The sequence below is a fragment of the Micromys minutus genome (genome assembly GCF_963924665.1).
Source record: "Micromys minutus genome assembly, chromosome: 1".
Classification (NCBI taxonomy): Eukaryota; Metazoa; Chordata; class Mammalia; order Rodentia; family Muridae; genus Micromys; species Micromys minutus.
Genome location: NC_137969.1, coordinates 27,804,741 through 27,821,412, shown reverse-complemented (window position 1 = coordinate 27,821,412; position 16,672 = coordinate 27,804,741). Strand labels below are relative to the sequence as shown.

Genomic DNA, 16,672 nt, shown 5'->3' with positions numbered 1-16,672 from the left:
GCAGATAGACTTAAGGCTGATGGTAACTTAACCAGGGTCATCTGTAAGTGTGACACATGCTCTTAACTACCTAGCCATCGCCCCAGCCCTATCTATTGTTAATCTTGTTATTATCTTGATTTTTGTTTTAAGATAAGTCTGGCAATGCAGCCTAGGTTAGCTTAAAATTTTTGTTGTAGTTTTCTATTGTCTCAACCTCACGGTATACCCTCCTTAGCCTCCTGGGTGCTGGGATTAGTAGGCATGTGCCACCATGCTTGTCTTAATTAGGGATGGGATCTTGCTATGTTGTCCAAGATGTCCTCAAACTCACTCAAGTGATCGTCCTACCCTAACTTCCTGAGTCTCTGGGACTGCAAGTACATGCCAGAGACATCATATCTCCCTGAAGTTATGAGGAGTTACAGGTGAGCTGCCTCACATGGGTGCTTGGAACTGAACTGTGGTTCTCTGTAAGAACAGTGTGCACTTACAACCACTGAGCAATCTTTCTAGCCTGTGCAGCCAGGGATGACTTTGAACTCCTGATCTTTGTGCCTCTACCTCCCACATGCTGGAGTTACACGTGTGTGCCGCTGTACATAGCTCTCCCTGAAGCAACCCGTCCTGCACCTTCAGTCATGCACTTGACTGTGTGTCCCTGTATAAATAGCAAATGCTACAGTTGACAGTACATCAGTTGATCAATCCCTGGCTTTGTGAAGAGGATATTGAGAGCATCACAGGAACTGAGATATAAGATGGCCGTGCAGACTCAGCAAAAAGAGGAAGCATTATTGCATGTGTGCAGATGAGTCCTGTCTCCTCTCAGCCCCCAAGGTAGATTTGGTTCCCCTGTCTGCTTACCTGCTTCTTAGACCCTATCAGTCAGATTACCTGACAGTTTTCTACTGAGGATAGAGGATTTCAGTCTGCTGGTTTCATAGTAGATATGTTATGTAATTTTATGAAGTTATAAAAGGTGGGATGCTGAAGGGCTCTTTGGACAGATGTTATGCAGGTGGGTTAGGGGAGACCCCGTCCACCCTTGTATGGCTCCATGTTGTATTTAGTAAGAACTTTCACACATTGGCTTCAGAGAGTGAAGTTGATTGGGCAAGAGAACATGAGGTATGGGTAGAAATTCACCGGAGACAGTGTGGGGAGCTGGACACCAGGCCATCCTTACACGGTCTCTTGGGGGGGATTCACTTAGCACACATTTGGCTTTGTTACAATGAAAAGTTTCAACCAGATGAAAAAATGTGGACTGAATAGTATAGTAAGTCCCTCTCTAGTCATCTGTTTCAGTGACCATCTGTTCTTGGCCACTCGTGTTTGATTTATAGTCTATGGATGTTTATATTGCCTTTTATTTTATTTCTCAAATCCAAGTTATCACACTCTTATCTGTAATATTTCAAAGTGTATCTCTGAAAAATTGTCTTCTTTAAAAAAAGAAAATACTAAACAAGGATGGCAAAATGATTAAGCAGGTAAAAGTATTTGCCATCAAGACTTGGGTTTCATTCCTGGGACCCACATTGTGGAATTGAGAATTGACCCATGAAAGTTGTCCTCTGACTTCAACTCTTGTACGGTGGCATGTGTGCTCCCCAGCAAAAAAAAAAAAAAAAAAAAAAAAAATATATATATATATATATATATATATCTTTAAAAAAAAAACCCTAGGGGCTGAAGAGATGGCAGTGGTTAATGCTCTTCCAGAGGTCCTGAGTTCAATTCCCAGCAACCACATGGTGGCTCATAACCATCTGTAATGAGATCTGATGCCCTCTTCTGGTGTCTGAGGACAGCTACAGTGTACTTGTACACATAAAATAAATCTTTTTTTTTTTTAAAGGTGGCTCCCAGATTAAAAGAAAAACAAAACCCTAATCATAATATTATAATTTATTATAAAATTGTAATTCCTTAATATTATAAAATATGTTTTCAATGTCTGGCAGAAATGTGTCTCTCAGTTAGGGATATTATTGCTGTGGTTAAAACACCTCAATCAAAAGCAACTTGGGGAGAAGATTTATTTGGCTTATGCTTCCACGTCGCTGTTCATCATTAAAGTAAGTCAGGACAGCAAATCCAGAAGGACAAGAACTTCCGCAGAGGTCAGGAGGGGTGCTGCTTACTGACTTGCTTCTCGTGGCTGTTCAACCTGATTTCTTATAGAATCCAGGACTACCAGCCCAGGGATGGCTCCACTCATAGTGGGCTGGGCCCATCCCAAAATCATTGATTAAGAACATACACTGTAGGCTTATCTACAGCCTAAGCATACACAGGTATTTTCTCAGTGGAGGTTACCTCTCAGATGACTCAGACCTGTGTCAAGTTGGCATCAAACTATCCTGTACAATGTGTTTTCAGGGATGAGTCCCACAGAACGGCTTGGTGGGTGGGTAGGAGGTCAGGTTTGGGTGGAAGGAAAGGAATACAAAATGGCAAACAAAAACAGAGTACCTGCAGGCCTGCAGATGGAGAGAGGAAAGAGGCAAGATGAGTCCTCCTGAGAGCACTGGGCTCTTGTTGGGATGAACAGGAAAGGCCTCAGGATTCTGCCAGCAGGTTCTCCCTGGCTGCAGAAAAGAATGAGAAACATACGTTTCTGGGAGTGGTGTGAAAATGGAGGTAAAAATATCTATCTTACTTTAATTTGTCAGTGAGTCACAGCTTAGCATGCTCCAATGAGCCTCTTTCTGCTCAGACTGGGAAAAGCAAGCCATCTTGTACTTGTAGCGTTCCCCAGGGTGGATTGTGAGGCTTTCAGCTAACCCCATAACAAGAACCAGGTCAGAGACTTGAGGCATTTCCTTGCCCCAGATGACTGCTCCTGGTTGATGTGCTAGGTTTTGGGGAGGCTGAAATTAGGTTAAAGGAGCCAGACCTTTATATAGTGTTTACTTAACACAGTGCTTTTTGTTTTCTCTTTTGGTTTTTCAAGACAGGGTTTCTCTATATAGCCTTAGCTGTCCTGAAACTCACTATGTAGACCAGGGTGGCCTCATAGAGAACTCGTAGAGATCTTCTTGCCTCTGACTCCTGAGACCCAGGATTAAAGTGGTGCATTACCACTGCCCAGCTTGTTTGCTTTTATTCTGCTGCTGCTAAAATAAGCAGATTCAGTTGTATTTGTTGTGAAAACCAGCGTTACAGGAACATGAGAAAGGGTTTTCTTTTTATAGACTTGCCGTCTTACTGTAACTATTTCCTCTAGTTCCCTGCCAGTCTTTATCCATAGGCACATTCCCTCAATCAGGCTCTTGTGGAGACAGCTCTATGCTGACTAACAGCAGTGTGGTAGCCTGGGCAGCAGATAGTGGTCTGAATCCTTTTCTGCTTTTATGGAATGAGGATCACCAATGCACACAAACAGATGTTCTCCTTCCATTCAGAATGGCTCCATGCTGAAAGCAGTCCGACAGTGTGCTAGTGCTTCATCTACCTATATGTATGTAAAAGATGTTTACCTTCTTGTGCCTTGTGTTTAGTGTAAGCTGACTTCTTCCTGCCAATCACCAATGGTGCAGGCTTTGTGTAGGACTGGCTGCTTTCCCCCTTCATCAGAATACATTGTGCCCTGTCCATGTTCTCACATCTACATGTATTCACTGTAGCAGGTTCTGAGCTCTTGGACAGGAACAGTCTCGCCAGGCATAAATGCCCTCCTGGTGTGGCGTCAGCACCTAGAAGGCAGTTTAGTCCATGTGGATGGTTGTGTGCACATAAGGCACCAGACGCTTTTTGCCATTGCTGTCCCAGTCATGGCCCATTGTCACAGCCATCAAGACATGCCAAATAAACTCAAGAGTATGTGTTTGTGGATGTAACTCAGAAGAAAACTGAATGTAGAATATGCTGCAGTGTGATAGAGAAATACACTTTGATACGGGTGGACAAAAGCGAAAAGCAAGTGCGTCTTTTGCTTCCTCTATAAAGTATACCTCAGAATAACCAAGTAGTTGCAGTTTATTTTTCCTTCCAAAATATTCTTGCTGATAAATAACAAAAAGAATACTAGAATACCACTGCATATAGTCACTAAAGAATTAAAAGGACTGGTACACATCTCATGGAGTAGGAATCCTTGCCCCCCAGTTGAACCCTCATTCAACTAGACTTTTAGGTCTAGCTTATAGTTCTCAGGAAGTACAGGGAGGAAAGCATGGATGATGAAGGGATGGACTCAGCACATCTGGATTGTGTACATCACAGATGAGCTGCAAAGTTAGGATGAGAAGAGTTCAGACCTTAAAAGAGATGTAAGAGATTACTCAACTGCAAGCACAGGCCTTCATAGAATCTCATTTTAGACACACTACTATTTTTGAGATAGTTGGGGAAATATTTGGTTTTGGTTTTGTTCCTTTAAAGGTTATTTTCTCTTAGAGATACTGCTGTGATACAGATAAAATGGTATGTGAATGATCTATTTCTAGGTAATTAGTGTGAGTAGACAGGGAAATAGAGGAAACAAAGTTGTTTTCTAGTATATAATTTTAATGTCAGAACATGCAGGGCTAACTATAAGTTATCCACTGCGTTTATTTATATTTGATTATCTCACAGCCAGGTAACACAAGTGGTAGAGCGCTTGCTGTAGTGGACATGAGAACAGGGGAGTGATCTCTTCACCCACCCACACAGAGTCAGAATGAGAAATGTTACAAATTAGGTTGCCAGGGAAACAGACCAAGATATGATGTAAGCTGTTTATTAAAGAGAACTCTTAGGTTCAACACCTGGGGGAAGGAGTGGAAAGGAAGATTTGGGCATTGCACTATCACATACCCAGTGACAGCCTCAGGTACTATGTGAGCACTGGAACTAGACAGGACAGCTTCCAGAGGTAAGCCGGGTTTTGACAACACAGCATTTATTGACTATGGTTATTCATGGGAGGGGCATGAGCTTAAACCAACATGTTCTGCAGTTGGAGCTGTCCCTGACACTTATATAATGTGCCCAGCTGCTGAAAATAACAGGCTAAGAATTTGGCTGTGAAGTATCCATTTCAGCAATATAATGGGTCCTCTTTGTGGGTGATGTATTTGTAGATTCCCTCATCCACTGATCTGAAATTGAGTATGAGGCTGGCAAGGTGACTCAGTGGGTAAAGGCTCTTGCTGCCAAGCCTGATGACCTGCAGCCCCCAGAACCAACATGGTAGGAGAGAACCAACTCCTGTAGATTGTTCTCTAACTTTGAACATGAGCCACACCCACCCCAATAAATAAATATAGAATTCTTTTCTTTTAAATAAAGTCTGTACTAAATGTATAGATTTTTTTTTCTGATCCTCTAAACAGTGCTATGTAATATTTATATTATATAGGATATCACAAGTAATGTAATATAAAGATGATTTAAAGTATATGGAAGATTTAAAAACAAAAAAAAAAAAAAAAACAAAACAAAACAAACAAACAAAAAAAACCAGCCCAGTCATGGTAGCACATGCCTGTAATTCCCATACTATAAAGGTAAAAGCAGGACATTTAGGAGCTTTGGATCATCTTTAGCTACATAGAAAGTTGGAAGCTAGCCTGAGCTGCATGAAACCCTGTCTCAAAAAAATGAAGGAGCTTGAGAGATGGCTTGGTAGTTAAGAGCACTAGCTGTTCTTGCAGAGGACCCGGTTTTCTGGGAATTAGTGTATCCACAAGGGGATGCGAGTCACCTTACTAAATGGAAGACATTCTCTTCATATTATGACAGTGGTAAAATTGTATGAGTCTTTTCAAACTTACCAATTAATAGAATGAGATCTGAAAACAGCATACAGGAGTTTACAGTTAATTTTCAGGGGAACAGGGTATTGGGGACTGAGTACATGGTCTTGCACGTACTCAGTAGGACTTTTACTACTGAACTGTATCTCTAGCCCTTGCTTTTTGTTTTTGATATGTATCTTAGGCTGGAACTGAACTTGTGATCCTCCTGGCTCAGCCTCCCCAGTGCTCGGATTATAGGTTTGTGCTACCATGATCAGGTTTTTTTATAACCTTCATATACTTTAAACCATTTTTATATTGCTTACAATATGCTGCATTAGGTTAATTATAGTTGGGATAATATTGGAAACCAAACATGTAGCTATGCATTAATCTACATTAGAACTGAGATATCATAAGAAAATCTTATTTCTCTTACTTTGTGACTTAGGGAAGAAGGGAATATAATTATGTCAGGAAAATTAACATAAATCCCTTAAAAGTATACAGAACTAACACATAGCCCTCTAGTTAGTAGATATTGTGTGTTACTGCAGTACTGATTTTTAGAATGTGTTTTGTTGGACGAGTGAGGTTTTACTCTGTTACCTAGACTGTCCTGAAACTCCCTAGTCTGAAGTGATCATCTTGGTCAGCCTTTCCTTAATATGTATCGGTGTTTTATCTACATGCATGTCTGTGTTACCACATGTGTGTCTGGTGTTTGAGGAGGCCTGGAGAAAGCTCCAGATCCTCTGAAACTTACACCATGTGGGAGCTGGGAATTAAACCCAGGTCTTTTTGACAAATAGCTATTGCCTTAATCACTGAGCCATCTCTACCCCCAACTAAAGTTTTAGTATAAAAAACAGTTTTTAAAACCATGGGTTTTGTTATTAAATATTCATTCATACATGTATCATCATACCTTGTATGTACTTGTCTGTCTTCCCCTTGCCCCATTCTGCTTTCTCCCCTCATTTTGCTCTTTCTGCTTTTATACCATTACCATATGTATATATATGCATGTGCATGTGTGCACATGCGCACACACATAATATTACATCTATACATACATGTATATATTAAATATAGATTCTACATATTAGTGGAAGCATAATATTTGATATTTCTTAGAATGCTTTTTTTTCTGGTCTTTTTAAGACAGGGTCTCTCTATTATACAGCTCTGGCTGTTCTGAAACTCTATGTAGACTAGGCTATCCTCAAAGTCACAGAAATCCACCTGGAATTAAAAGTGTGTGTCACCACACCTTGCTTCTTGGAATGCTTTGTATTATTTATTACATTTACTGGGATGGTACCGCACACATGGTAGCATGTGTGGGAGGTCAGAGGACAACTTAAAGATGTTAGTTCTTTCCTTCCACTATGCAAATTCAGTGGTCCAACTCAGGTTGGTAGACTTGGTAGCAAGCACCTTTACCCACTGAGCCATCTCACCAGTCCTAGAATTCTCATTAACTGGGCCATCTTATGATATAGGTGCAGGCTGTTTATGGCAGTTTAATTGCCTGGGAGAGAAACCCTATTCTGGAGTGGGGAGCCATTTAACGGTGTTAAGGGTGCCAGGTAGGGCCTGAAGGAAAAGCCAGGCAGAAGGAAGCAGGTTTCAAAGATGGAAACAGTAGTACTGTCTTCGTGGAAACTAACTTAGATTCTCCAATCTCTCAGCAAACTGCAGTCATTATTTTCCTTCCTTCAGGAGCCTAGGAGAACAGCAGACGGCTGTGCACGGAAAAAGCTCCACTCAGCCAGCCGAGAACAGCAGTGTTGCCATGACTCCCACCTATGTGGACAGCCCACGCAAGGTAATGGTGGCTCACCAACAGGGGATTGTTGTTGCTCTCCAGAGCCATAAACACTGGATCAACTGTGCTGACACTGACAAATTCTCTCTCAAACTCTCTTTAGATTCTGTTATCCTTCATCAGGGAACCTTCTTGTTGATGGTAATGAGTGGATTTCTATTCAGGGGCAGCATGTAAATCACAGATCTGACTTGTGCTTTGCCATTTGCCATGTGGATTTTCTTCAGTGTCAACATTCACTCTTCTGGAAGGAAAAGGGAAATTCCTGAAGCACCATGCGTACAAGCCTATTCTTTTTTGATATTGGAATTCTTAGTCCTTCTTTTTGGTTTGGTTGAAGGCTCCTGAGAAATACTTAGAAAGAAAAATGCAAATAAAACTTGCCCAGAAACTGCAACAGAATGGCAGACAACCTTAGGTCAGACTTGTGTCTAAGAAGTTTAGATGCATTATTTTGTGTGGAGAGTGAACTGATTCTGTGATCTCTTATCTAACTTTTACTACAGGGAGATAAAAGAGAGCCCGGGCATTTATTTTTCATAATTTTGGCTATATCATATATCTAACTTACTATTAATTAATTTTACTCATATTCTAAGTTTTTCATGTCATTTTTCAAGTTTTTTTTTTTCTTTTTTTGAGGTTCAGGGATTCAGCCAAGTTCTTTTACATGCTGGGCAAATAGTCTACAAATGAGCTAAACTCTTTCCTAAAAATATATGTCGAAAGTAACTTTGTGCTGGGGGTGTGGCTTAGAGGTACAACACTCAGTTTAGTTTAGTTTAGAGGCCTTGGGTTTGATTCCCAATACTACATACAAACCGAAAGCTTGTTTAAAATGTAAATCATTTCTCATCTTCAAGGTAAATTTTAGCTGGGTGTGGTAGGCATGCCTTTAATCCCAGCACTCAGGAAGCAGAGGCAGGCAGATCTCTATGAGTTGGAGGCTAGCCTGGTCTACAGAGCAAATTCCAGGTCAGGACCACATAGAGAGAATCTGGGGCAAGAGCAGATATTACCAATTCTATAGAATTTAATCTACGGTATGTAAAATTCTAAATGATGCTAATGAATTTCTTTATGGCAGTTATTTGACTATAGATCTGATTAATTACCTTTATATACACTATTAGAATTATACTCTAGGAATTAAAACTATGAGAGAAATATCAACCAAAACTGTAAGCAACAGTTTTCTGGAGGCTGTGGAATAGATCAGCAACTCTTTGTGGATTTTTCAGGCTTCGTGGCAACATAAAGGCACTACATAAGTGACCTTCTGAAGTCATAAAAGCTGTTGTTTGCTCATAGCCTGTGGAGACCAGGCGAGTGATCAGATCTACTCTTCAAGTGGTGATTTACTAACCCTGCTCAAAGGGAATAGCTTCAGGTCCCAAGGCCAAAACCAAACAAAAAGCAAACCTTGATCTCATTTCTATGACATAGGCTTCCATATTCCCAGTGCCTCAGCTGTGTGTTGAGGGATGTACTAATGCCTACCAGCCCTTTTCTGACCTCTGTACATAGGTCATTTCTGAGGGTTAAAGATGGAGCCAAAGACAAGATGGGGAAGTAGAGAAATTATAGGAAGGTTGAAATGCACTCGAGATCACAAATTAGGCTCATCTGACTTCTGAAAGCACAAATGCCATGCAATGCCCTGCTGGCATGCCTGGAAACAGCACCTCTTACAGTGTCTGTGATGCATCTGTGTCTTCAGTCACGCCCTCGCAGGGTGTGCAGTGGAGTCTGCAGTGGTTGTTAGGAGACGCTGGCATGATGATAGAAGAAAGGAGCACCGGTTGTCTCCACTGTTTTACTTCTAGAACTGAAGGCCACTCCTGCGCTGAGTGACAGCCATGTGAGCAAAGCAAAGGCTTCGAAGGATCAGAAGATCATTGAAATTCCTATTTGTCATTTTTCCTTCAAAAAAAAAATGGTCATTTAAACCCAGCCCTGAGTGGAGAGGGGTTGATTGCTTCAGGAAGCCTGTTGCATTAGTGCTTATGTGTCTGACTTCATGTCTTAGTCTCTTGATTTCGTTACCCAGGCAGTAAAGGAGCAGATACTGCTGCCTCTAACCACCCTACGCATAGATCACACAGGACTTTTTCCTCTGTTGATCATCTGCTGCCACATTGAGTAACTAACAGGCAGAAGAAATCTTAGGTTCCAGTGTCTCTCTCCTAGAGACAGAAGGATAAGATGTCACTGCTGCTTTGTCCCACTGTTCCAAACACTGCTCTGGGGCTGTCCCTCCCTCTTCCTCGAAGTGGTCTGAAGGAAGTCAAAAGCATTCAAGCCAGAGGTGCACACAAGGAGTGTGGCTGTGCCTTCCAGCTCTGGTGCTTTCGCCCACGTGGATGATATTTTGCTGACTGAGATGTGGTTTCTTGCTCGTGCTTTGCATTTGGATATTGTCTTTCTGGGCCAATCCTGCTCCCTGTTTTACCCCCGCACCATTCCCCCACGTCCTGGTTTTTCTTCTTTCCTCCTTGTTTTCATTTGTTTATTTACTTATTTTTCATCCCCCTCTCCTATTCTCATACACAACCCACTTCTTGGCACCCTTGCACCTGCTGCTGCTGCTGTCGCTTCCTCCTCCTCTGACTTCAGGACGGGGCCTTCTTTATGGAGTTTGTCCGCAGCCCACGCACAGCATCATCTGCCTTCTACCCTCAGGTTAGTCCAAACTCCAGCCTGTGCATGCCCATCCTGTTGGCAGAAGGCTCAGGCTGGCCTTCTGTTTTTCTCTAAGCAGATAAAATTGGACTGAATCTAAATTTGAGGGGCAGCTGAGGTTAGATTTGTCTCTAAGGTATCTTGATGCTCACAGCAACAAAAGAGAATGGGAGAGATTCGTGTATGAGGACAGTCCACCATACCAGTGCCAGACCAAATACCTCTCATTGCTGCCTGTGTGGTTCACCCAGTTGCCATGAATCTCCTTGTCGCCACATTGCAGCATCTGCCCTTTTAAATCTTATAAGCATCATGAAGTGTGCATATTTAAGGACTGAACACTTATTTTTCTCCTCTTCATACAGCCAAGATAAATTTAAAACAGTATGGCAGGAAGTAGTGGGGAACAGAAACACCATCTTTTATAAATAGGCATGAGCTATATCATAGGCTAATGGTATGTGGCCCTGAGCCACTCACTTGCTTTCTGGCCTTCATTTATTTTTCAAATGAAAGTTTTGGATGAAGTCATTGAGGGCTTTCCAGACCTTAACATTTTTTACTTACCACATGCCTAGCACACTATCTCATTTCACCTTAGAACAGAACCTAGCAGTTAAGTAAAAGTGTTATTCCAGTTTTACAAGTGGAGAAATAAAGGACAAAGATACCTACAGAGAACTGAGATTTAAACCCATGACCCACAAGGCTCTACTCAAAACCCACCCTGTAATTAGCATTAGTAATTACTGTTTTGACTACTCTTTGAAGGCAAATAGGGCTCCATGCTCTGTATGGAGGCTTCTGAGTATTATATGAAATTGACTGAGCTGTAGAGAACTAGTCACAGAGATTCAAAAGAATGAACAGGGTTTATGTAAAGTGGGTCCAGCTAAGGAGCATGGGACTTGTAAGGCTCAGTGGGAGAAGTTATGGAGTCCTTATTTAGTGAAAGTCAGAAAAGCAGCTCACTGAGCTACCACTTTGTAAACATAACCTTTGTAGCAGCTATAAAGGTGGACAAGTTTCTCCAGCTAGAAATAGTACATGGAGGTCAGTTTCATAGAGGAATTAGTGATTCCACTCTATCCCTTTGAATGAAAGATGTTTATGTATCCTGGTCTTGTAAAATCTTATCTTAAGAGGAAATAGTAAATTAATAGTGGTTTAAAATGGGGTCATTTTGAGTATTAGAAACAAATGTAATAAACAAATTATAAGGGAATGAAATCATAACAAGCACATTTCTGTTTATAGTGCAACTAAGCTTTTTGTTAGTCATTAGAAACAAGAGAAAATATGTTTAGAAATGAACAACACACTTCCAATCGTGCATATGTGAGTGAACAGCATGTTGCTAAACAGATGATCACCATCAGTCACCACCAGTCATGATTAGAATTAGTATAATTGGCCATCTACATCCATTCATAATCAACATAGATCAAAAATACTGTGGAGGAAAAATTATGTCTATTCTGAACATGTACAGACTTTTCCTGTAGCTTATTCTCCAAACAGTATAATGCAACAGTTGCTCTCATAGCTGTTGGATACATTAGGTATTATAAGTCAGTTAGAGATGATTTAAATTCATGCAAGTGTGTCCAAGCTGCACCTTGTTGGCTGCATGTGCTACAGGACAGCTGTGAGTACATCCCAATACAAAAATCAGAAATTTGAAACATTAGCAGATTTCTTTAACTTTTAAAAAAGCTGTGTTTTGTTTTGTAACTGGACTGTGTGATTCTAGTGTTTGACTTTTTAGGTGACCATGCTGTATCGAAATGTCAGAAGGTTGAGCATGTGAATATATACAGGATGGTTAGCATAGATTATATACAAATACTGTGTTGCTTATTTTATGTGATTTGATCTTTCATGAAGGGGAGGACCAGTGGCTGTGATCTAAAATATACTATATTCATATATGAAATTACCAAAGAGGACTAAGCAAATATGCATTAAATTGACATAATTCTTCTGGTATATTTTTTGTCACCCTTTGGTGTAAAGATGCCATTACCTCCAAGAAATAAAATTCTGTAGATAAGGAAATAAATTCTAAAACATAATTAGTTCTAAAGCATAGTACATACTAAAGCACCTTGGCATAGTACCAAAGCTGAGATTTGAAGGTAGCCTTCTTACTCCACTGTATGTTAGAAAATTCATGTCAAATGGTTTTGTATATTTTATAATAACAAAAATAAAAGGAACGAAAGTATGCAATTTAATTGTGTGCAGAAAGATTGCTTAAGGACTTTGGTAAGAGTCGAACTTTTAACTTATCCATCTTTTTTGTTGTTGGTTATGAGATTGGGCTGCTTTATAAAAATCTGCCTGCTCTAGAATTTGCTCTGTAGACCAGGCTGCTTTGAACTCAAAGAGATCTGTTTGCCTCTGCCTCTGAGTACTGGGATTAAAGGTTTAAGCCTCCACTCCTAGCTTTATTTACACATAATTTTACAGCCATTCACCCTCCCCTTCACCCTAAATCTTCCTCACAACTTCACTTGGGAGTCTTTCAAGGGAGGAGAGGTGTACTGAGATAGGGTTTCACTCTAGCCCTGGCTGTTCTGGAACTTGCTCTGGCTCTGTAGACCGGGCTGACCTCAAACTCAGAGATCTGCCTGCCTCTGTCTCCAGAGTGCTGGGATTAAAGGTGTGGGCCACCACTGCCCAGCCCTTTCTTGTGTAATAACCCACTAAGTGTAACTAGTGCTTCCTTCTTTCCTACATAAAAATGTGCCTATGAGGGAAATCCAAGGGGGAAAAACAATATAGGGTAAGACCCTGTAAAGCAGCTAGAATTCAGAGCTAATTTCAGCTCTAAGCTTCCTATACCCAAAGTATGAGAAACATCTTCCTAAGATTCAGAGTGATCTGACAATAGCATTTTCAGAAAAACATAACTTTTTCTGTTGTTAAGATCTGAGCAAATTGTGTGTCCATGAAAAACAGGATGTGTGTCATACAGAGGAGAAATCAGACATTCATGGGCAAACATGGCCCACCATTTTGCTCTTGTAAATAAAATTTCATGGGACAGACACTCATAGTCACACACACACACACACACACACACACACACACACACCACCACCACCACCACCACCACCACCACCACCACCACCTCTTGCCTGTTTTGAGATATTGTCTCATGTAGCCCATCCAGCCTGTCTTGGAACTGACCATGTAGCCAAGGATGGTATTAAGCTATTTATCCTCTGCCTCTGCCTCTTGAGTGATGGGATTATGTGTGTTTACCACCACACCCAGCTCTTCTTACTTTGCTTTCTTAGGTTGGTTGGTTGGTTTTGGTTTTTCACTCAAGAATGGTTGCTTCAATATTCTTCAATATTTTTTTTAAGAATTTATTTTATGTATGAGTACACTGTTGCTGTCTTCAGACACACCAGAAGAGGGCATCAGATCCCATTACAAACGGTTGTGAGCCACCATGTGGTTGCTGGGATTTGAACTCAGGACCTCTGGAAGAACAGCCAGTGCTCTTAACCACTGAGCCATCTCTCCAGCCCTTTTTTAGTATTCCTTATAAAGAGTTGGATAATTGCAACAGAGATGTAGCACATAAAACCCAACATGCTTAGTATCTGAAAGATGTTGGTTTGTTCCAAAACCTCAGTGGTTGTGCACAGGTGATGACTGATGACTGCAGCTGCCTCTTGCTCTACTTCTCTGGGTGTTGATGGTACCCATTGAAGCCTGTGTGGTTGGCTTTTTTGTTTGTTTTGTTTTGTTTTGTTTTTCTTAAGTCATTAAACCTTGCTGTGGGAAAGCACAGTGGTTCTGTTAGAGCCAGGGGAATTTTTTATCTCATGGGACAGTTGATAATATCCAGAAACATTTTTAACACATCTGTGGGTTGTATTACTGGCATCTAATGTGTGGGCTGGGGCAGTGCACAGGTTACCCTGTGGCAAAGATTCACTGGATCCCAGGTGGCAGTAGTGCTGAGATGACAAGCCCTGTTTGAGAAGTAGATATTTACATCATGTAACAACATGTCTGATGAGAGGAATCTCTGTCTGGAGGATTTATTCAAGAACTGTAACTTGGGGTTTTTGTTGCTTTTTAAAAGTTCTCTGAAAGGCTTAGTTATTCTGCGTAACTATTTGGTCTGGGATGCAACCATTAGTGATGCTGCAGGGATTTAGGTGAGAAGGGCATAGTTCTGCACTTTAGGATCCTTAAATGAAATGAGACAAGCAGGCTCCAACTGCCATGTAGAAGCCATTGTGGGACTAATCAGGAAACCTTACGGTAACTATCGGGTCTTGACCCCTTTGGGGGTCAAACAACCCTTTTGGGGGGGCTCACATATCAGATATCCTGCCTATCAGATATTTACACTGCAATTCATAACAGTAGCAAAGTTACAGTCATGAAGTAGCAATGAAAATAATCTTGTGATTGGGGGTCACCACAACATGTAGAACTGTATTAAAGGAGAACCTTCTTCTGCATGAGGAGAACCATGAAGACCTGTTGAGGTGGGTTTTTAGCCAGTGAGATACGGAGCCACAGGACAACAGAACTTAGTACTGTACAGCGAAAGCTATTAGACTGAAAAGGCAGACTTGGTGAGCAGCTGTCGTTGTGTGGAGATCACAAGTCAGACATGTTCTCTGTGTTCACAGTGTGGTGGCTCACAGAGCAAGATTTCAGGGTGACTGGGTTGGAGTTGGCTTTTAGAAAGATGCAAGCAGATGTTAATGGCTCGTAGGTGGTTCTCAGGAGACAGGCTGTAGCTGTAGGCCAGTTCCCATCCTGCTCCAGCCTTCCCAGATGGAGAGAAAGTGGCCTATGGCATGTGAATCTCCCAAGGGGAGGCCAGAGGACTAGACCTTTCTTAAGATGAAGCTAGAGGAGAAAACTTAGAGATGCCTCTGAGGTTTGAACTGTCAGAAAGTTGAAGGAACCACTGACAGGTACCGGAAAGGCTTGGGGTGGAGATGCCTCCTGGGATGCCAAGCCATTATTTGTCTTCTCCAAATTTCTTTTTCTTCTTCTCTGTCTCCTAAGATCCTGACTTTTTTTTTTTTTTTTTAAGATAGGGTCTCACTATGTAATTCTGGCTGACCTGGAACTCTCTACGTAGACCAGGCTGGCCTCAAACTCACAGAGATCCTCCTGTACAACTTTGCCCAGCCTTCTGTGTTCTTTTTATAGGCAGTGTCCTTCAGTCTTGTGGTTTGAGTCTGGTACTGAAGTGACGACTGGTTGTAGGGTTACTGTGATTGACTAGCTTCTGTCTGACTTGGTTTAGAGGAAGTGAGGATTTAATTTCTCTGACAAGGTAGTATACTCTGGACTGGGTGTGGTCTCTAGACGCTCGGCTTTTCCACCAGGGACCAGTGGGGACTGAGATGGGAGGAATGGGAAAGATCCTATGTGTAAGTGGCTGTACTGTAGTGCATGAATATGTATAAAATGTCTGTTGACGGAATAAACCAGAATAGCCTATTTACTCTTTCCTTGTGGTTAATTTTGGATCCATGTACTAACTTTTCACCCTTCTGCAGGCATCTGTGGACCAAACAGCTCCTCTGGTGTTAGACAGCACCATTTTAGGAGTCAGCACATGCCAGTCCACGGATAGAGGCAATAACCAGACCTTTGGGAACTCCCAGAACATAGAACAGGCCTTTTCCTCTACAAACTCTGGTGACTGCAGGTGAGCTACAGAATAACCAAACTGTTATTCTCGTTGGGTAGAGGAAAGTTTAACCAAAGGTGTAGCAGTTGGGAGTCCAAAGCTCTGCGCCATGTTCTAACTGCTGCAAGTCATATGGAACCATGAAGGAATCAGTACTCATAGCCAAGTGGTAGAGTGTTCTCTAGGCGGTGTCGAAAGTATCAGACATCTTGTCAGTTCTGATCATAATGCCTTACACAAGTGCAAGTGGGTCAGGAAATGCACTAGCAGTGAATCAGTCACACATGGTGTGTAAGTGAGGCCTTTCCTGTTCCTAAGAATCCAGAGAAAGGTAAGTGTCCAAGCTTTTTTTTAGACAGTTTCTCTAGTTCTGGCTGTCCTGGAACTCACTCTGAGGATCAGGCTGGCCTCAGACTCAAAGAGATCCACATTGTATATGCCACAATGTCCCAGTTGATGGGATGGTGTGGTGTGTAAAGACACTTGCCTTGTAAACCTGCTGGCTTAAATGGAACCCTCGAACCTATGCAAAGGGAGAAGGAAAGAACCAACTCCACAGAATTGTCAGTTTTGAGAAATGTTTTTCTTCTTTCTTGGCTGTGTTTGCTTTATGGCAGTTCTACTCAGTCTGTTCTTACTGTGCCATTGTCCTAACTGAACAGATCTTGGCTCTATGATCCAAGAAACTTGACTTTACAGCCCTCTCTCTGAGGGTAGCCGCTGCTCTCGGATACTCATGAGCTGGTCCCTGTTGGCAGGCACTGC

The 16,672-nt window shown here is 41.7% G+C and overlaps 1 protein-coding gene across 7 annotated transcripts in view; it reads left to right on the top strand.

Annotated features, from left to right (window-relative positions):
* Positions 1-16,672, top strand: part of DEPDC5 (DEP domain containing 5, GATOR1 subcomplex subunit) — a 117,090-nt gene that overhangs the window by 74,530 nt on the left and 25,888 nt on the right. For 5 of the 7 annotated variants that reach the window (XM_080927114.1, XM_080927112.1, XM_080927113.1 and 2 more), the window contains exons 32-34: positions 7,437-7,542; positions 10,159-10,224; positions 15,774-15,925. In XM_080927114.1, coding sequence (XP_080783240.1) covers positions 7,437-7,542; positions 10,159-10,224; positions 15,774-15,925 — 324 coding nt within the window. The remainder of the gene's footprint in view (positions 1-7,436; positions 7,543-10,158; positions 10,225-15,773; positions 15,926-16,672) is intronic. The other 2 variants (XM_080927116.1, XM_080927115.1) reach the window with 1 other exon arrangement.